The sequence below is a fragment of the Dermacentor silvarum genome, chromosome 7, assembly GCF_013339745.2.
Source record: "Dermacentor silvarum isolate Dsil-2018 chromosome 7, BIME_Dsil_1.4, whole genome shotgun sequence".
Lineage (NCBI taxonomy): Eukaryota > Metazoa > Arthropoda > Arachnida > Ixodida > Ixodidae > Dermacentor > Dermacentor silvarum.
In genome coordinates this window covers 11,052,189-11,073,047 of record NC_051160.1, presented here as the reverse complement: position 1 = coordinate 11,073,047, position 20,859 = coordinate 11,052,189, and the positions used below count along the sequence as shown (strand labels likewise).

General features: G+C 42.8%; 2 protein-coding genes across 2 annotated transcripts; one reads left to right on the top strand and one right to left on the bottom strand.

Moving 5' to 3' along the window:
* Positions 1–3,142: 3,142 nt before the first annotated feature.
* LOC119457553 (probable RNA-binding protein EIF1AD) lies at positions 3,143–12,375 on the bottom strand. The gene is made up of 4 exons (XM_037719162.2): positions 11,914–12,375; positions 10,733–10,841; positions 5,878–5,986; positions 3,143–3,331 (listed from the first exon to the last, which is right to left on the bottom strand). The coding sequence occupies exons 1-4, from the start codon at positions 11,998–12,000 to the stop codon at positions 3,169–3,171; spliced, it is 468 nt and encodes a 155-aa protein (XP_037575090.1). The 5' UTR covers positions 12,001–12,375; the 3' UTR covers positions 3,143–3,168.
* A 166-nt stretch (positions 12,376–12,541) lies between these two features.
* LOC119457549 (barrier-to-autointegration factor) lies at positions 12,542–19,229 on the top strand. Its single transcript, XM_037719156.2, has 3 exons — positions 12,542–12,744; positions 16,207–16,340; positions 18,931–19,229. Exons 2-3 carry the CDS (start codon positions 16,215–16,217, stop codon positions 19,075–19,077), a joined length of 273 nt encoding a protein of 90 aa, XP_037575084.1. The 5' UTR covers positions 12,542–12,744; positions 16,207–16,214; the 3' UTR covers positions 19,078–19,229.
* Positions 19,230–20,859: the final 1,630 nt, after the last annotated feature.

Genomic DNA, 20,859 nt, shown 5'->3' with positions numbered 1-20,859 from the left:
ATGCCTATTACAATGAATCCGCATGCAACATATTTTTGGATGCAATTAACATACCATTCTTTCACTTGGTTTCGTCTGGCATAATATCAATGCGACAAATTCCGCTTTTAACGGACCTGGCTAGAACGTACTATCGGCTACAATGAACACATTTTTGGAAAAATACTGTCCAGATGGTGTCAGTGTGCGTGGCAGTGCACTGCACGGAACTATTTTCGCCCGCTTGCGGATTTTGAGAAAATGCACTTTTTCTTAAAGAAATACAGCAAGCTTTTCGCAACGGGGTACCGCGCAACGCACCGCCGGTGGGGAGTTTTCGTGTTGGCCATGTCGCTCACCGCTGTCGGATCAGTGCCAGGGTGCCGTTAGGCCTAACCAGCTTTGAAGCAAAGCACTTTGAAGCATAAGGCACTTAAAAAACAACCGCCGACGATGACAAAAATGCATCATTTAAAAAACACTTTATTTCTAATCCCATTAATTCCCGAAAAAAAGATGATGGGCTGCTATTCGGGGCGTCCAGATGGGCAAGGCGCGTGATGCGGTCGAGCCCTCTCGCATGCAGTGCAGTATGGTGCAGCCATAGAGTTTCATACAATAATTATTATTGTATGAACTTATATGGGTACAGCAGCGGCCAGACGCGGGGTACGACCTACCAACATGTGTGTACTCCTATTACGTAAAACACAGAAATAGGCAAAACGACCTGAAAATCTGCGTCATTACGGGATGGTCAACAGCATGGTTAGAACTTGCAATTCACAAAGGGATGGCGAGATTTCATTTTCAATATAATAAATACGCAACCCCCTACCACCAAAGCAAAGCAAACAGGGTTTTGAAACAACACACTGCCAATATAAACCAATTCACTCCCAAGCAGCAGCAAATGCAGTTCAATGCTGACCGAATAGTAAGCATGGCCAAATGAAAGCCCAACACAATTCTGTGTTGGGCCAACATTCACTGTTTTCTGTGCTGCTGGGTCTGTTCTTTTCTTATTTATACTAGAGCACAGTGTTTGAAGAAAAAGAAAAGCACTGACCAGTGAAGATTATATCCAAGTAAACATGCAGAGAAACTTAAATCTCTTCCACGTTTTGGACAAGCCTAATTCATTCAAGCTTACAGTTTTAGCTGCAGTGTGTATAGAATGAAGCATACACAAGAAGCGTTTTGCCTAACAGTACAATAAACCATTTTAACACGAAAGTGTTTTATGCCGGGGTCCACCAAGACTTCACTGACGTATTTCCGTCACGGAAATACGTCAGCTTACAATGTACACGAACATAATACAAAGAAAGAAACCAGAAGAAAAAGTTCCACAAGCATGCAAAATTTGGAAATCGAACCCACGACCTCTCGGTCCGCGACGATAGATCGCCGAGCGTTTAACCCATTGCGCCACAAACGCATTTGCAGAGAGCTACACAGACGCGCCTTATATATCTAACACTCCTCCGTGTACCCGCGCTCTTGCTCGGGGCGGTGCCGCCGCCTACGAGCAGAAAAGAGAAGTACTGCATTATGACACTAACGCGCACCGACAGTGAACGCTTCGGTGGTCTCAGCACTACGACGCCTCGATGCCAGCATTCGAAGGGACGCTGGCATCAAGAAGCACTACCAACGCCACCTAGGTGGCGTTCACCGTACTCAGCACAGCGGAGCGTGGCCTCCGCAATTAGCTCTGAAAATGTTTCTGAAGTTGATCGCGGAGGCTGCAATTACGACGCGCTGATTTGACTCGGTGACGATTCAGTTACGTGCTTTGTCTTGCACGTTGTATTAGTGTGTCAGTTACGTGCTTCGTCTTTCGCGTTGTGCTAGCGTGTGCAGCGTAGTGCAGCTTCCATATGCACGACGGTTGCTCATGGTCATCGACGTTGGTAGTCGTGATGGAGGAGACGTGCCACCAGGCGTCAGCGTGGGTGCATCAACGCCTAAGGGCGCTTTAGCCACAAAACACCAATAGACATTATATATCAATGTGCAATAAACATTACACTACTTCTGTGAAGACACGTTTCACTTTCGTGTTCTATACCGATTCCTATATAAGAGGGATCAACCACATTTTTTCCAAGCTATTTTATCTTAATCCCAATATTGTTTCTTCCAAAAATGCTGCAGAAAAAGAAAAAAATATATTTTTTTGGAATGGCAGTCTTGCCTTGAAGCCAAATCCAACTTTCCGTTCAAATACACATAAAATGCAGAAGTGCTACCATATGCAACTGATGAAACAATCTGGATGAAATTTCTTTCTCACTTAAAAAAGTGAGAAAGATGAATTCTACTGAATGTTGGCAGCTCAATGTTGATTTAGGGCCTCAATTTTTTTTCACAATAATTGATAAAAACTAGGCAAGTTTAAAATAAATTGAATGACAAAGTTTACAAATTCATAACTCTGCACCAAACACTGATATTGCAGTTCTGTAAACTGTATCTGCTAGACCATGTAAACTGGACAAATGTCATTACTTGGATATACACTACTATATAAATTTACAACTTACATGAAATTGTTACGGTGCTTACGAGGGTTTCACGAAAGTCCTACTCACAAATTAGTGGTACATTGCAGAACTAAGTATATAATACACCAATTTTATCCACTTTGCATGTCTCAATAAGTTCCGTTTACAAAGTTGCGAGATCTTTTTTTATTGTCGAGTTACGGAGTTGTAAACTTCATACTCATTTTCTAACTTTCAAGAACTTTTGTAAAAGCCGTAAATTAAAAATTTGGTCCCTGCAGTCTCGATAGTGTTTAACGTTTACATGCAACAAACCTCATCAAAATTGTTACAGTGAATTCTGAAGAAAATGATTTCTTCATTGCCATGTATTTAAATAGAGAGCTAGTAGATTTAGATAGATTTAGATTTACACTTCGGCAAGCACAGGAGGTAGACTACGTGGATGAAAATGTTGAAGCTCTTTGCAAGTTTGCTTTTTGGCCTGTCATACGGCTATAAACAAAGCTGACATGCATCTATTCATGTTTACAGCTAAATGTTGCCACAGCAACACTCTTACACACGCACACAGAGATAGAGAAAATTCAGTTCTTGCATCAAGGGGGCTGTAATACACAGCCTGTCGCATACCAAACAAACAAAAACAGGCATACAACAAAATATGTTTTATTTAGCTTTACTCTTCATCTTCACTTTCTGTGGATGAGGAATCACTTTCTTCGTAGACAACGTTGGGACGGTTTGTGTTGACAAAGAGGTCGTTATCTTCATCGTCACTGTCTTTGGGGCTGGTGTTGTTGCCATCACCTTTGCCATTGTCACTGTCGAACGCCTTTGGCCTGTAAGTCACCGAACAAAAATAGAAGCGCGATCACATGACTTACCACAGCCAAAAACCTTCCCATATACCATATCTACTTGCTTAAGACTCCAACTTTTTCTTTAAAATTTCACAGGGAGCTGTAGTCAGTTTCATACATAGCAGATAACACTACAAAAGCTAGACAGACTTCTCTGATTGCTCCCATTTCGAAGAAAAAAATAAGAGCGTCACATTTGAAAGAAAGATATAAGTATTCGTCTAGTAATTCAATGTAGCGTTAGGTTTCATACTCTTATATCACAAAATATGACATAATACATTACCTGGAAGGTGCCAAAGACATGAACCTGTTTACCATTGAACTAGCGGAGAGACACGTATCAGCCACCCGTGGACACTGCTTCACTCTTGACCAGAACACAGTATATATCGCATACTGGAAGCATGAAGGTTCACAAATAATATGTCATTTGGCGCAACTATACCGGGTGTTCATTTTTAAGTTTTATGGAATTTTTAAAAATCGCCTGCGGCAGGTAGCATAATTCGTATCGTTGAGCGGGTTATTCGCAGAGGTGGACATTAGTAACATGAGAAATTGAAACACATATTCAACTAATTACCAAAAAGAACTAATGAACTTCTTAGTTAATTACTTTACAACTCATGTTGCAATTTACTAATTATTAGTACATGGTGAGTTTGCAAGACGCATCCGCTTCAAATGAATTTCCAGGATGACACCAGTTTCGAGATATTATTTCTCAAAGTGTGGGACGAAATACATGGGCACTCCATTTACTTTTGTGCTTCAATGCATAAAAAAGCCATTTTGGCAAAAACGTAAATGCAACAACAGTGCATTTTTACGGCAAGTTTGATGGCGCATATCTCCAAACTGGTGTCATTCTGGAAATTCATTCCAAGTGGACACACCTGACAGGCTCACCAGCTACAATTAGTAAATTGCAATATGTGTCGTAAGGTAACTGAGGAGTTAATTAGTGCATTTTTGTTTCAATTTCTCGTGCTACTAATGTCTGCCTCATCAAATAACACAGCTCAATGATAAGAATTATGCTACCTGCCACAGGAGATTTCTAAAAGTTACGTAAAACTTAAATATTGTGAGCTTCGTCTGCGAAACGGGGAATGTAACGCCTTGGTTGAGGCGAAAGAAAGAAGAGGAGTACGACGAATCCTTTGGTGTGCGGAGCGCAGAAAGAAACCGCGGCTGGACTGCTTTCCTAGACTCTCATCCATCACCTGTAAATAAACACGCCTCATCCGTAACAATATGAACACCCTGTAGCCACAAGTTGTAACTGTAGTACTTAAAGTAGTTGCTCCACATAAGGCGGTGCAGATCAAAAACCAACTGTACTACGAAATGCGTAGAGTGGGATTTCTATGACAGCACTACTTGCGTAGTTTCCGCATCTCGCTGAAAATGAAATGGAGTATAGTCTTGAACCAACTGTTCTTATGGCTACTAAACGACACCAAAAACTGTACAGCTAGTTATGCAGAAAATGCAATCACTAATTAACCAATGGGAAAGCTGTTTCTCAACCTTCCACATTTTCACGGTCTCCTAAGATGGCTTTTTGCGAGCTAATTGATGAAACATTTTTTCGCCCACGTTTTCTGAGCTTCAATATAGAGGGTGTGGACTTTAGAAAAGCAAACGTGGTAGTATTTTTCATTCTGCTAAAGCGGTGAAAGCTGCCTTTACGAAATTCTGAGTGAAACAAGTAGGGTACTGACGAAAGTTTCGTGCAATTACAGTTAAACTGATATAACAAAGTTCAATATAACGAAGTATTTAACATTTTATAACTTATTGTTCACAGAACATATATTTAGAACCTCAATAGCGAGCACCCCTGCAGTATGTATAGTACATAATTTGCTGTATCACAGGAAGAAAAGTGGAAGGTGCAGACCGTGCTTTTGGCACAGTAACTATACAGTTAAAACACAGCTGGAGTGCTTAACTAGAAGCACCTTATTCCAGGGCTGTCTCATGCGCTTAGCTGTGCGCCAAGTTAGTAAGCAACACTTTTTAAGGAAGCCACAACCTGTCATAAAGCATGGAGTAATTATAGTAAAATGTGTGAGATGTGATTGTACAATGACTAAATTAACTGTGAGACAAATAGTTCAACAGAATTTTAAGCCCAACAGAGAAGTGATAGAAATTTTGCTGAAAATTTGATGGTGCTCATCTCAAAGCTGGTGCTAGTTTTGAAATACGCTCCGAGTGGATGCTGTCCTTACGAACTCACCAGCTTCAATTAATTAAACACATGTGCCTCGAAATTACTAATTAAAATATTATTGAAAGTATTGCTTGCCCTTTTCATGCTCAATGAACGGTATGAACAGCACTGTGCCTATGTTATCATCAGCCAGTCGTGAGAAGTGAATGTCGATAAGTAAACATAATTGAGCTAAAGGGATTGCGTTACATTACGCCAGCCCAGGTTTCCCTCAGAATAATATTGTAATGATGATCACTAAGAAGCAAGTACATCTGCAACTGAATCACGTACGACTTACCACAGGCCCTCCTCCTTGATGTACTTTATCTGGTCACGGTACAAGATATGCTCGATCTCAGCCTTGACCTTGTCTCCTTCCTCGATGGGTTCGACAATGACAAAGTCACCTGCAAAGCAAGAGTTTATTAGCCCCCGTTAGCTGCAAGGCATCGCTACAAAATACCGGCCTATGACACGTTTACGCCATAAGAACCGCCTCTTTTTTTCTTCCCCCCCCCCCCCTTTTTTGCCACATAGCACATTGCCAGTAGTGGTATTGCGTATTCTGTATCAGATGATTCGTAGGCATCACGTGCCATAATCAGTGACATTGCAGGCAGCGCGTTTGGTGTGGACGTGTTTATACACGTGACCTTGATTCTCTGGCAGAAAGTGGGGCTCCCTATACTCGCAGACACATTTCTGTGGCAATGAAGGCAAAGTGCGCACAAGTGAGTGCGCTTCTGGAAGAACTGCCACATTTTCATCCGCGTTAGTTTAGGCTTAGGAAGAGCAAACATAACCACATTATTACAACTGCAAAATAAGACAAAAGACTTCTTCTTCTTCTTTCTGGGGTTTTACGTGCCAAAACCAGTTCTGATTATGAGGCACGCTGTAGTGGAGGGCTCCGGATTAATTTTGACCACCTGGGGTTCTTTAACGTGCACTACAACGCAAGCACACGGGCGTTTTTGCATTTCGCCTCCATCGAAATGCGGCCGCCGCGGCCGGGATTCGATCCCGCGATCTCGTGCTCAGCAGCGCAACGCCTTAGCTGACTAAGCCACCGCGGCGGGTAAGACAAAAGACGCAAAAGTGTTAAACTTGAGTTATTCTTCTGCTTTTCTCTTTCACGTCTGGCAAATTTGAAATCGTCTCACGCGGAAGCTATGTCTGTTCCAAGAAACCAAAAGCCGTGTCAAGTGCTGCCGCCATAGGGTTTCTCACTATGTTACCTTGAGAGAAAACTGGCTCTGCGCCGCTGTTGTATGCATGGTAATGCTGAGATATGGTGGCTTTGGATTGGCATTGTTCTTGCAGAGCCAGAACACACTGAAGGCGCATTTGGCTACACTGTTCCATCACAATGGTTCATTCACTACTAAACAAAAGCATCTTTTATGTAATCGTGAGAACTTGTTCTTGGGTATACAATTATATGAAACTTAAAAAGTACCGGCGGGTCATTAAAGTTGGTAACAGACGACATCGTTCGCGCTCGCTTTGCGACAGTTTGTCGTCTGTTCTTGTTTGCCAGTGCTTGCTTGTGCACTGGAGGTCAGCAAACATTGTTGAAAAAAGTAACATGAGTGAACGAAAACTTTCTATGAATATTTAATTTTAAGAACACTTTATCTCTGCAGCCATGACCATGACTTAGGCCAAGCCACGTTCGAAACAAAGGCTCAGACACCCATATCCCGGCATTCTCAAGGCGGCACAACACCCGTTAGGAAACTCGCATCGACTGTGGCATCTAATTTTTCCTCTAGGTAGTATTGTGAGAAACTCTATGGCTGCTGTAATACTTGGTGCAGAAGCTCAGCCCCCCATATCTTTCCTTCAAAATTTCACCTGTTTTCACACCATACAGTGGCTTGATACTTTGGAGAAGCGATTGTCAGTGTGTGATCTACGCACTGTACTTGTCTGTTTGCAATGTGCAAACCTGGTGAAGCGACCTTTCAGGGCCCCAAGTGGGGTATCACCAGAGATCTCCCCAGACCTCTGGTTTACTGCCCACTGCTCTGATTGGGTGGTCAAAATTTAATTTTTTTTTTTTCACGATCCTCAGATGTTCCCTTATCGTGGGCAAGTATTAGGAAGAAAAGTGATGTAGAAGTTCGAAAATTGCACTTTTCTAGTGCATTGTCGATAAAAATCGGGTACCAAATCGGGCACCGGGAGGTTTCATCGCACCGTGGAGAGCGCAACCATTACTTCTCCTTTACATTTTTTATAACTATGCTTCAAGATTGTCACGTGACGACTTTCCATTGACACAATGCCGTCACTTTGAAACCATTGTAAAGAGGAGATATCTAAGCCTCAGGTAACCACAGTGGCGTATTTTGCCGTGCAGAAATAAAAGCAATAGAAGCGAACAAAATTGAAAAAATAAAAAAAATAATAATGTTACGATTCGTAACTGCTTTCACGTGGACACAGGAAGCGCTCCATGTTGGCTGATGCTGATTTGCATCGCCGGCGTGTGTTTCGTATGTGTTTTTGACAGCGACGAGCTGAGCATTTCTTTGTACCGGTGAAGTTTGGCGATTGCGGTAGGATGCATCGCTGGCTCGCGTTAATTTCGTTAATACGTCCAAAATGCAAAATTGATGAATTTACAATTCAAAATGGTGGAGTGGTCAAAATTTGAAGGGAGAACCCTGGGTAGTACATAAAGGGGGAGCAGTGAGAAAAAGAGAGAAAAAAAAAAAAAAAAAGACAATGCAAGCACTTTCCTGTTTTTAAAAACAAGAAGTACCATGACAAATCTAGGGCAATAAACAAGCAAGCACTGAAAACTAATGTTTCGAGAGTTAGTTTTTCAAAGTACTGGAAGTGTAGTGGAAAAATACAGGAAGTGTCTAAAAGTAAACTCACACAAAGAATATTAGGTACAGCTAGTAATAAAATTATGCAATTAGCAGCTCCCTCAATTTTTTACGCTTTAAAAGAATGGATACGATAGATCATATCCATGTCATCAACCAAGTAATAGAGAAATCTGCAGAGTACAATCAACCTCTCTATATAGCTTTCACAGATTATGAAAAAGCATTTGATTCAGTCGAGATACCAGTAGTCATAAAGGCATTACGTAACCAAGGAGTACAGGATGCATACGTGAATATATTGGCAAATATCTACAAGGATTGCACAGCAACCTTGGTTTTCCACAAGAAAAGTAGAAAGTTACCTATCAAGAAAGGGGTCCCAGGCAAGGAGACACAATTTCTCCAATGCTATTCATTGCATGCTTAGAAGTATTCAAGCTCTTAGACTGCGAAGGCTTAGGAGTGAGAATCAACGGCGAATATCTCGGCAAACTTCGGTTTGCAGATGACATTGTCCTATTCAGCAACAATGCAGACAAATTACAGCAAATGATTGAGGACCTTAACCGAGAAAGTGTAAGAATTGGGTTGAAGATGAATATGCAGAAGACAAAGGTAATGTTCAATAGCCTGGCAAGGGAACAAGAATTCAGGATCGCCAGGCAGCCTCTAGCGTCTGTAAAGGAGTATGTTTATTTAGGTCAATTAATCACAGGGGACCCTGATCACGAGAAAGAAATTTACAGAAGAATAAAATTGGGTTGGAGTGCATTCGGCAGGCATTGCCAAATACTGACTGGGTGCTTACCACTGTCTTTGAAAAGAAAAGTGTACAATCATTGCATTCTACCGGTGCTAACATATGGGGCAGAAACTTGGAGGTTAACAAAAAAGCTCGAGAACAAGTTAAGGACCGCACAAAGAGCGATGGAACGAAAAATCTTAGGACTAATGTTAAGAGACAGGAAGAGAGCGGTGTCGATCAGAGAACAAACGGGGATAGCCGATATTCAAGTTGACATTGGGCGGAAAAAGTGGAGCTGGGCAGGCCATGTAATGCGTAGGATGGATAACCGGTGGACCATTAGAGTTACAGAATGGATACCAAGAGAAGGGAAGCGCAGTTGAGGACAGCAGACGGCAGGTGGAGTGATGAAGTTAGGAAATTCGGAGGCGCAAGATGGAATCAGCTAGCACAAGACAGGGGTAATTGGAGATCGCATGGAGAGGCCTTCGTCCTGCAGTGGACATAAATATAGGCTGATGATGATAACGTTAAAGGGGAATAAGGCACTGCTTTTACCATAAAGACGTTGAAGGCTCACTGAGCTGAAAACGCAACAAGATGAGTGTGCAGGTGGATTCAATACTGAGCCATGCAGGTGAGAAAAATTATGATAGAGATTGTGATGTTGAGATTTGTCATCTGAGAGCTAGGCTGGAGTTCCAGGGATGATTTAATGTCGCTTATACTGTAGCTACAATCGTAATGTGAAGTGACATGTCTGGTGGTGCAATTTCTAAAATATTTCACAAATATTGCGCGTGACGGCACAAGATGAGACTTTGAGCAAAATCTTCCCGGTGTTGCCGGTATGAGGGCAGCAAATACACACAGAAACTGGTGTGACACGCGTTTTATTAATTTAAATTGATGTGTTTCACTGTAAAGAGCAGCATAAAATATTTCTGAAGGTCCTGCAGTAGGTCCTTATACTTGCAGGTATCAAAATTTAGTCGTTTGCTCGTGCCGTGCGATATTCAGTAGTACTTCATTAATATACACCCGTGAGCAAAACTATACGGACCACAGGGTCGCTGAAAAAATTTAATTTCTTCGTAATTAAAAAGCATACACTGGAATTGACGTGTACACTGAAAAGTTCGCAATATCAAGTTTGTACTGCAGTCCTCAATTTCAAGTGGTGTTCACAGGCAGAGGAAAAAATTGGCATTATCGCCCAACCCGTGGTCCGTATACTTTTGCTCACGGGTGTACATCCAGTTCCGGCTTCGCGCTAGTGGCTAGTCGCTTGTAGCACTTCCGGGCGATGAATTCTAGATTTTCAGAACCGAGCGATCGAACGACAACATGAGCTATCTGTTCGCACGACGGCAGGTTTCATCGCTCAGAGCCATCGCTCGTTGCCATCACGCACTATACCGCTCTCATGAGGTTTGGGCTGGTAAGCTTCCTTGGTACATAAATACTTGTACTAAGTCACCAGTACATAAATGCATAAATACCGGTACTAATTTGTGTGTGCGGCAGTAGGAGTAGCTTGACAAAGTGGGACAATAGGGGCTCACCTCGCTTGATCCATATGTTCTTTCTAAACTTCACCGGCATGCTCACCAGGTAAGTGTTGCCGGATGGTTCTTCAACTTCGTGCAGGTTGTTTCCCCTGCCACAAAGCACCTAAAAAAAGGGGGGGGGGGGGGGGGGGACGCACTTAGTACACATGGTCTATAATTACTGGCCCAAGCACACAGACACAGAAGGACTGTCATGTCAGTGAACTGCTAGTTGGATTAGGTAGGTGGAAACACGCAATGATTGCAAACAAACAAATGACTTTATGGTGAAAAATAGGAAATGGAACAATATACAGTGTGTATGTCTGTGCCAAGACAGGACTGCGTGGAAGTCATTGTCATTTCAGTAGTGGGTTCAGACTCAGAATTAGTCACTGCGATTGATAAAGTGCTTCTTTCTATTTTCTTTTGTTCTGACAGTGTTGCACTGGAATGACGCAGACAGGCTATGTACAACCATATTTACTAGTGGATATGCAGCACCGGCCAAAAGGCAGCAGCTCGGTACTAGTCCAAAATCGGTCATTGCCTTCGCTGACATGACTGGCCCATTTGTCCTCAATGGTACTGGTACGTTGCAACATGAAAGACTTTCCCGTATATTAGTGTGCTGGCCCTTTGTATTTTGTATTCATAAAGTCTGTTCAAAGATGCATGCATGAGCACACCCTCAGGTGCCTTGACAAACCCAGAATCTGAGCAAACAAACACGTGTTATCAAAATTATTTCCCCATGCTCTTGCTACTACTGCTAACCTCTTCACTTTCAGCTGCACTTGTTTGAACGAAGTGCATTGACTACTGAGACTTCGCATACAACTTTACTATCGTGGGAAAAAAAAATAATAACCGTGTTTGTACGATGCACCGAGACATTTATTTGAATTTTCTTTCTTTTCCTTTGTGCAGCTTACTGTGCGTGCTACATTTGTTACCTAACCGTACAGTGAAGTAAATGAACAAAAGGTCGGTCAATGCACGCGGTATTTCACCGCATGGCGCGGGCGGTGAAATTCTGATGCAATTTAAGCTGAGTAAACTTCAGTTGTTTACGGTCAGACTGTTCGCGCCTTGCTTACGCGCTGTGCGCGCCTTTGGCGCATTTTATTCCAGTCCAAAACAAGGCAAGAACAAAAAGAAAAACAGGTCCGCTGGCTGGACTGTAAAATACTGACCCGGACGATCTGCTGGTTTTCCTTGGGGAGAACATAGTCCTCCAGAACCTCCTTGGTGACGTGTTTGATTTTCGTTGTCTGCGACATGTCGCCGGCGGTTGACAACTACCTCCAAGTCCAGGGGAATGCAATAAGTGGGTCTCCTTCGCTGAACACGGCAAGGTGACAACCGTGTAGGATTAGGTCGCTTGTAGACTTTTTTTTCGACGTGGACCACGCTGCTGTGGTTGCGGCCACTTCCAAGTAAACGTCGAAACGCGCGTAGCACAACGGGAGTATGCAGACCGCTCGCACTCAAACAGAACGATCAACAGCGCGCACAAAATCGCACGGGAAAAGAGTTGACGGGACTTCCTACGAGCGTAGCTCAAAGGCAAAATGTGTGTGTTTTGAGGAGTTTACGGTTTTCGCAACCGCACACCTGGAGTCCGCCATCTTGACTGTTTATCCAGCGATCCTGTTACGAGAGTATCAATGAAAACTTTTTTTTCATGTAATAAACATTTCGCGTTCTCACTGTGCCATTCGCACAATATTGTTTCAATATTAAATAACAAAATTTAGACGAATGTGTTGCTGCGTTACTGTGAAAAGGTGACTGAACTTTAGTACACCTTGCTGTCGAGGGTTTAAGATTCGCAACTTTGGTTACAATTTTGGTGATTTCATCCGTCTGATATTCAAAAGTGCTGCCGACACCGTTCTTGAGGCAACCGGCGGCTCGTCGTGTGAGGTCTGTGGTAGTTTCTAAAGGCAGTTGCAAGTGGCCCCCGGTGACCTCTTCTGAGACAACTCGGCAAGGCTTTGCTGTCCCGAGCCAAACCAACAAAGGTCTGTTCGGCGGTTACATTGCTTTGTTAGTTACTGCCGCAAAGCAGCATGGCAGATCCGGTGGTAACGGCTTTCTGAACTGTCGCGAGGAGTTACTTCAGTCCAGCGTTATATGCCCCAATTTTTTCCTACCAGTAGTTAGGCGACTTGGTCTACGTATTCGGAGCACTTGGCGGTAAGGTAGCAGACTTTGGCTGCCGAAGCAGTCGGGGTAAAAAAATACGCTCGTAGAACGACAAGCGGCTCACGAGCTCAATTCAAACAGCGAATGGCCAACAGTTGTCAAAAAGTTAAGAGAAAGTTTGACGTTTTCGATTCTAGTGTTCGCTGGCGCCCTTCTTTTCATCCACGCCTCTGTCCGCAACAGTTCGTTGGAATGTCTTTTTCATACGCAACGTGCATTTCTGTCGCGTGTCCCTTTAGATTTGGCTAGTGCCGGCTGATGTGACAGGACTCCGTAGCGTGCACTTCGGGGTGTTACCCAGATAATACGTAATTGTCGATTGAAGTGTCGTCACGTTGTGGGTCATGCTAGTTTGGTGCACACGCGTTTACATCCTGCGCGCCATAGTTTTGTGAATTAGTTACTAGAGGGAAGGATGGGCGCTAGTGTCTGATGGTTAGTACATGGATTTCCCTAAACTTCGTGCTTCTGGCTTCATAACAGCTTTGTGACCTTTTAAATTGGCCATTTTCAACAAAGAACTGTGTAATGAATAATTAACCATTATTTAAATTGACCGACGGCAGGATTCGAACACAGGATCTCAAGCACAGAAGCCTGATATTAAAACCATTACGCCACGGGGGCATTTTCTTTTTCTTTATTGCATATAAAGTATTTTAAACATGTGGAACTTATGTAGTTGTAGAATTTGGCAATAAGTGTAGACGCACATACAGACAAAACAATCGCACTATGGACATATAATGGGATCAACATTGCCTTATAAGGGCATTCTGTGCCCCGTATAAATGCATGCATTCGTGGCGTCTCAAGCCTATGCCACGGCTGCATGCATTGACAAGCGGCATAGAACGCCCTTATGAATTTCTCCCTGGCATGACAGAGCGTTTCGATTTGGCCACCTTGACAGGCTGAACCGCTGCAGTTAGTAGCGATTGTGTGTTTGCAGAGTCTTCTGCACTGAAATTTAGGACACTAGACAGCATAATAAACGAAGCCACAAGAATGTCTGAATCCAGAAGCATGAAAATCGGTCAAATTCATGTACTACCCATCACTCCCATGGTGTTCGAACAATCGCAGTGCCAGAGTTCCTCTAGTAATTATTGTAGGAGACTCTAGGCTGCGTACCGGTGGTACCCCTCCCAAAGTTGCGCATTTGTTTCTCCTCGTTGGATTGACAGTAGAGTTCACATCCATTTTATTTATTTATTTGTACATACTGCAGCCAAACATTTGCCTATAGCAGGAGTAGGTGAAAAACTGAATTTTACATATACATTGCAACTGTGAAATAGCAGTAAGGAATTTATCTGAAGGGCATTCGTGTTCATTTCCGGGCAAAGCATTCGAGCACTGAATCGTGTGAGGGGAAAAAAGAAAGTTGTGGACGTGGTATCAGTTCACTTTGCACATTGCTCCGACAAACGCAGTTTTAATGGGTGATGCCTGCGTTCACTCATGGACGCGCTTTTCTTTAGGAAGCGTCTGGAGCTTTATGTGCTGTACAGGCTGCATATTTTCTTTGGGTTTAGGCTAAATGACGGGACTCGGGCTCATATAGTTTCTGAATCTATGCTTCTTGAATATCTATAAGTTGTTCAGCACGCTGGGCCAAGTAAACTCCATGCTAGGGGCAGCAAGGCTTAAAGTTGCGGCCCGTTTTACCCCTCTCATTTTCTCATTGTGTGTCGTCAAAAAAGCATTTAACGCTTAGCGTGTGTACGCAAGACAAGTTGCCATGTGGAGTGAATTTTTGCAGCTGCTACTGCTGTGTTGATAATTACTTATTAGCCCCTTAACTGCCTTGGCAAGTTGTGGCAAAATGCAAAAAAAAAAATTGGCAAAAGTAATTGTGTATTGTTTTCTTGTCAAAATTACAAGAAACTGAACACATACACATGTGCAAAAATTGCCAGATATTTATGACGAGTTAACTCATCAACAGCACCAGAGTACGCTCGTTGTGATGGCAAGTTATCTTGTCATCGTCAGTTAGAGTTAAGCAGAGAGAGGCACAAAGTCTTAAAATAGCATATATGCACAACTAAAATAAAATGTGTAAGTTCACATGGAAAAGGCAACTGCTGAAGTCGCAGCCATGCCTCCTGCTCTGCTGTTCCATGTAGATAAACTCGTCACTTGTGATGGCGTTGTCTCACATATTCCCAGGAGAAATTGCTTTTTGGCAGTAAGGACATGCTGCCTCATATATGTGGTCTGTTGATCGGACATCACAGGGGGAATAAGCGTAGCAGTTTAGCAGTTCAGGTACAATATTCGGTGTAGGTAGCGCATGTTAATCGAACGACAAAAGAAAGGGCAGGCACACGTGGCAGTAACTTTCAACTCCTCTTTCTGTTGATGTGAACTTGGCAACGTCATGTCGATAAGACTGTAGTTTAACGTTGGCACTATATGTGTTACTCTGTCTCCTCTTGACTTGGATTTCTTCTCAAGTGCTGCCTGCACCAAATCATGTATCAGTGGATCTACGATCCTCCACATGCAAAAATGGCAAGTCACCAGAAAGCACAACACATACAATTTCGCTGCGAGCACTCTGGCTTGAAATTTTTGTGACACATTAATGCGATTAGGTCGTTGTAGGGGTTTTAATGCTTAATTAATCTCAAATGATAGATTACACATCTAGGAAACTTTTTTCGTGTCAAGAGGTCACTCTGTTGCACAGGAAATTGCAACTGGGCTAGCCAGGCATTTCTTTGGCAATTTCAAACTGCCCACAATCTAGCGGGCCCTCTCGTCTAGTTATGCCGGAAGTGTATGTCATGCTCTGCTAAGCAATATTGCCCGTGTTGATTCCAAGTCTCCCAACTCGACCGAAAAAAGCGCCAACAAAGTTGTGTGAAGAAATATCGGTAGTAGTGGCATTCTGCGGGGAAAAAAATCAAATTGGCAAGACTGGATTTCTCTTAATGCTTGAATTCAATGAAGGTTGCTTTATTATCGGAGGTTGACTGCAGTATACCAGCTATAAACAAGATGTCTTATGTCATGGGAGCTGGTACCACATTTTCACATTGGCGGTGCCATTTCTGCCCGACATTTATGTCGGTTTCTTATTTACGAACGGCACTGTTCTCGGTAAAGGTAGCACTTCTGATGCCGCTCCAAAGGAAACAGCCACATTGACATCATCATCGTCGGAACTAAGTTGTTGTCCCTTGAGAGCAGTCTATGGTTGCACAGCCGACAGAGTGAGTTCTTGAACGAATAAAAACATATTCTCTCCCTTGTTTTCTCATGCGCAGAGCCAGCCATGTCGTCGACATCACAAAAACACCGCAACTTTGTCTCCGAGCCGATGGGAGAGAAGGCGGTTACAGACCTTGCTGGCATCGGCGAGGTCCTTGGCAAGCGCCTAGAACAGAAAGGCTTTGACAAAGTGAGTCTGCCATTCTCATACTGGTATCACACAGGCACTTCTGCTCGCAATTGAGCTCAAACGAGATTGAATTTCTCAATTGCGATTGGCTTGTTTGTGTAAGCTGTGGAAGAGAGCCAATTGTGATTGAAAGTGCCCTGTGTGTCACCTGTATTAGTGTTCCTCCAGCAAGCATTTTTCCTTGTTATTGAGTCAGTCTGCTTGCTTTGCTTAACTGTTGGTCAGCACCAGCCATCATTCAAAGGGGAGCTTTTATGTTGTTCCCTCTTGTAAAATTCTGATGTATTGGTGTTGTGCAATAGCTAACTGATTTAAATTTAATTGTTTTGTAGCATAAAGTAAACGTGGGTGAACATAAACTTTTTCAAATATGAATAGTCTAAAGCAAAAGCATATATTTACAGCAGCGATATTTGTTTTGGCATAATTATATAACACGCCAGTACTGAGACAGCTAACTGTCTGGGACCAAGGATCAGTTTTCAACACAAGATCATGAATTGTCATAAAAACGGCACAAATAGCCTCTCGACAAGTTTAGAGGCTGGCTGCGAACAAGCTTTCCAAAAATCAGTGGCGTCTGCATGACCTGTGGGGTCTCTCTCGTATGTGCTCTTCGGACAAAGGAACGAGAACACAGTAGTTCACACAATCAAAAGGGCATTTATTGCACCATATTACTACCCATGGAACATTCCGATGGGCACGCGACAAATCGAGGAAGTCCGACTCACCACGACCCGAAAGCAAGCGAATGTTTGCTCCCATGCTGGACACCAACGCCTAGTCATTCGCGTGTATGGTCATGCAAATGGTGGTGCGTTCGAACGATCATGTTCATCCATTCCTGTGTCCTGCTCAGAAGCCTCGCGAGACGGTCTCGCAAAGAGCATGTCCGTGCCACTTGCCGATCCCAAGCCAAAGAGGAACAGCCTTCTTCCTTTTGTGCCTGTGTAACCCCGCCGTTAGGTGGCGTTAGCAGCGCAGCACTCACGCCATCTCTAGTACTAGTCTGCAACCACCCCACTGGCGCAAAGCCACACGGCGAAGCCTGATTAGAGCCATATGGGAAAAACAATATCAGCGGACACGTGAAAGTAAAGTGTCCCCGCAGACCATAGCTTTCCACAAATGCTGAATAAATGCTTGCTGAACATAAATGAGTTCTGCGAAAAGGAAAGAAAGGCTACTGGGGGAAGCACTTGTGTGTTGAAGGCACATGTAAATGGACTGTTGCATGGAAAACAGCACTGGTTTTAGCGCAGAAGATTACTGCATAATTAGGCTGCCAAAAACACTACGTGATAGACCATAAGCAGAAATCGCAGGTTATCATGTAGGCTTCGGCTGCGAAACAAAAAACAAAGCGTGCATAACCTATTTTGTTTCTTCATAATTTCAAAAACTTTTGTCATTCTTTCAATTCTGATAACTTGCAATACTTTGTTTAGCAGATTAGCAGACTGAGAACAGTAACTAGACTTTACCGTTTGGTTGTGGCGAAATATTCGGTTATTTATTCGGTTATTATTTCAGCTCTGTAGCAAGGATAACTAGTAGCTTTAATTGGAAATGCAGTGTTCCCTTTTATATCAGTGTATATTGTACTCACGGGGACCCTGATCATGAGAAAGAAGTAATTGGGTTGCAGTGCATTTAGCAGGCATTACCAAATCCTGACTGGGAGCTTACCACTGTCATTGAAAAGAAAAGCATGCAATCATTGCATTCTACCAGTGCTAACATATGGGGCAGAAACTTGGAGGTTAACAAAGAATCTCGAGATCAAGTTAAGGACCACACAAAGAGCGATGGGACGAAAAATACTAGGCCTAACGTTAAGAGACGGGAAGAGAACGGTGTGGATCAGAGACCAAATGGGGATAGCCGATATTCTAGTTCACATTAAGAGGAAAAAATGGAGCAGGCCATGTAATGCGTAGGATGGGTAACCGGTGGACCATTAGGGTTACAGAATGGATACCAAGAGAAGGGAAGCGCAGTCGAGGTCGGCAGAAAAGTAGGTGGAGTGATGAAGTTAGGAAATTTGCAGGTGCAAGTTGGAATGAGCTAGCGCAAGACAGGGGTAATTGGATATCGCTGGGAGAGGCCTTCGTCTTGCAGTGGACATAAATATAGGCTGATGATGATGGTGATATTGTGCTATGTACAGCTGACGGATTTGCAAGAAAGCTTTATTCCCGTGAAGTTTGGGAATGTAGCCTTGAATTCAGTGTTTCATTCTGTATTAGTTATTGGAACCTACATGGTGATTCATTGAATTGGAAGCACCGTGCCTTAATGGAGCCGAAACACAGTTGTCGCAAAACTCGTGTCCTGTAAATATTTTTGACCGACTGTAGATACATATAGAAACATTCATGCGTGGAATACATTGGCTTTCTGTCTCCACCCGTGTTCTTGAAATAGCAGGATGCACTAGGTGTCTAGTAAGTTGTCGTGCTGTCTGTTTGGCATGTAATAAAAGCATTGTGCAAATTTTGCACTAAGCAACAATGGTGCCAGTTTTGCTAGTTGTATGCAGATTGCAACTTACACACTCGCCATTTCTGGCCTCTTATTGTTTCAGGCCTACGTTGTCCTTGGGCAATTCCTAGTGCTCAAGAAAAACAAGGACATCTTTGTGGATTGGATGAAAGACATCTGTGGTGCCAACAACAAGCAAGCGACCGACTGCTACCAATGTTTATACGACTGGTGTGATGAGTTCTTGTGAACGTTGGACAATGCCAACTGACAGACTGTAAATACCAAGGGGACCTTTCTTGGTTGTTCTAGGACACCTATCTCCCAGTGTCTACAAGAATTTTTTTTTAAACTTTCCTGTGTTTTATTTCGCTAATAAAATATTTTATTTCCTGCTTTTAATCCAAGTGTAGTGTCTGCATGTGTCTGTGCATGCGTGTTCATCCTGGCACTTCTAGTTTGGAGTTCTGTAAAATAGGAATAGGTTTATTCACAGGAAAACACATGTACAGCAAAAGCTTGTAACAAAGTAAATCTGAAATGTGCCTTGCCAATAACGTGTTACGAATGTAGGATATAATGGAGGTATTCTCATTTCGAGTGCCTGAGAATTTTTTTATTGTTTATTGTACCTACCCCCACTGTATCGAACTTCTGGGCCCTGAGGGTACTGTAAATAAATAAACTGTATAATGAGGTTTGACTGTGTACATTCTGATATCCAGCTTGCATAAGTCTCTCTATGGCTTGGGCATGGGTGGGCAGTCTAGGCTAATAGGCACTTTCCCCAAGCTACTTAAAACGGCTACAACATTCTCGCACAATATGCCTACGACAAAGGTAGTTATAGGTAGTCTATCATGTTCTTGGTATTCTTAAAATTTGAGTGTTATTTATCTGTTCATTTCCCTATGAGTTGGTGTTTTTCAGTATAATTTCAATGCTGGAGGAATATCGGGGCTTGGGAAAATGTTGAAGGGAGAGGAGGGGGTAGCTTATCCTGAGTACTCCCGTGTCCTATTTTATTCCTTGTTCCAGGAAACCTGAATACCTGCTCTAATTACTTGGAAACAGTCATGCCGGTAAGGATAAGAGGAAGGAATGAATGGGGCAAGGAAATTTGGGGGTTTTTGATTTTCGCAGATTCAGAGAAAACTGCCTCGGGGATTAATTTCTGGCGTTTATTGGTATATACTGAAAACGCGAAACCCTAGTTATAGACTGTGTAAATGTGGAATGACTGGGAATGTACAGACTAAAGGAAATGCCATGTTCACATCGGACCCAAGAACCCTCTGCACAACACGTGCACCTTGTTTGCCAACATTATGGGCAACCATGTTTTTTTTTTTTTTTTTTTTTTTTTTTTTTTTTTTTAACGTTAAGGTTAGTACTGATGATCTGATAAATCTAATTTCAGTCGTATGAGCAAGTGCGCCATGTATTTTGTATAAAGATAACAAAGGGCACAAGTTCTTTTTCTGAAGTGTTCTTCGAAGGTAACATGCATAACATCTGTACAGGCAGGGTACTACGTTCACGTGTAGCAGAGACAGCCTACTGCTGTAACGTGTACAAAGGAGGCAGTGACAGTAGACGTTAAAAGTACACATTAAACCTTTTTTTTTTTATATTTCATTTCTAAAAGTATGACTGTGTGACATCGTTTTTGTTGCTTGAGTGTTCTTGCACCCAAGTCCATGTAGTGCACCGTAACACGGAAATGTCCGTTTTCAGACATGAGCGCTCACTTTTGTATCTGAAGTATCACTCTAATGATATGCACAGCCATAAGGTTTTGGTCGGTTCTGCAGCTATGCAAGGAAGCAGACGTTTGTCAATAAGGCTCTAGCAATCTTTTAGGATATTGACACCTCCTATTCCCTTGGCACCACAAATACTTTCACGCCAGAAAAACTGAAGTAAATTTTACCGAAGTACGTTTTCGAAACTTTTATTGTCACTGGGCTGGTCTGGTGCTCTCCCATCTGTGCCCAACCTGTGGAGAAGATGAGACTATAAATCAATTTAA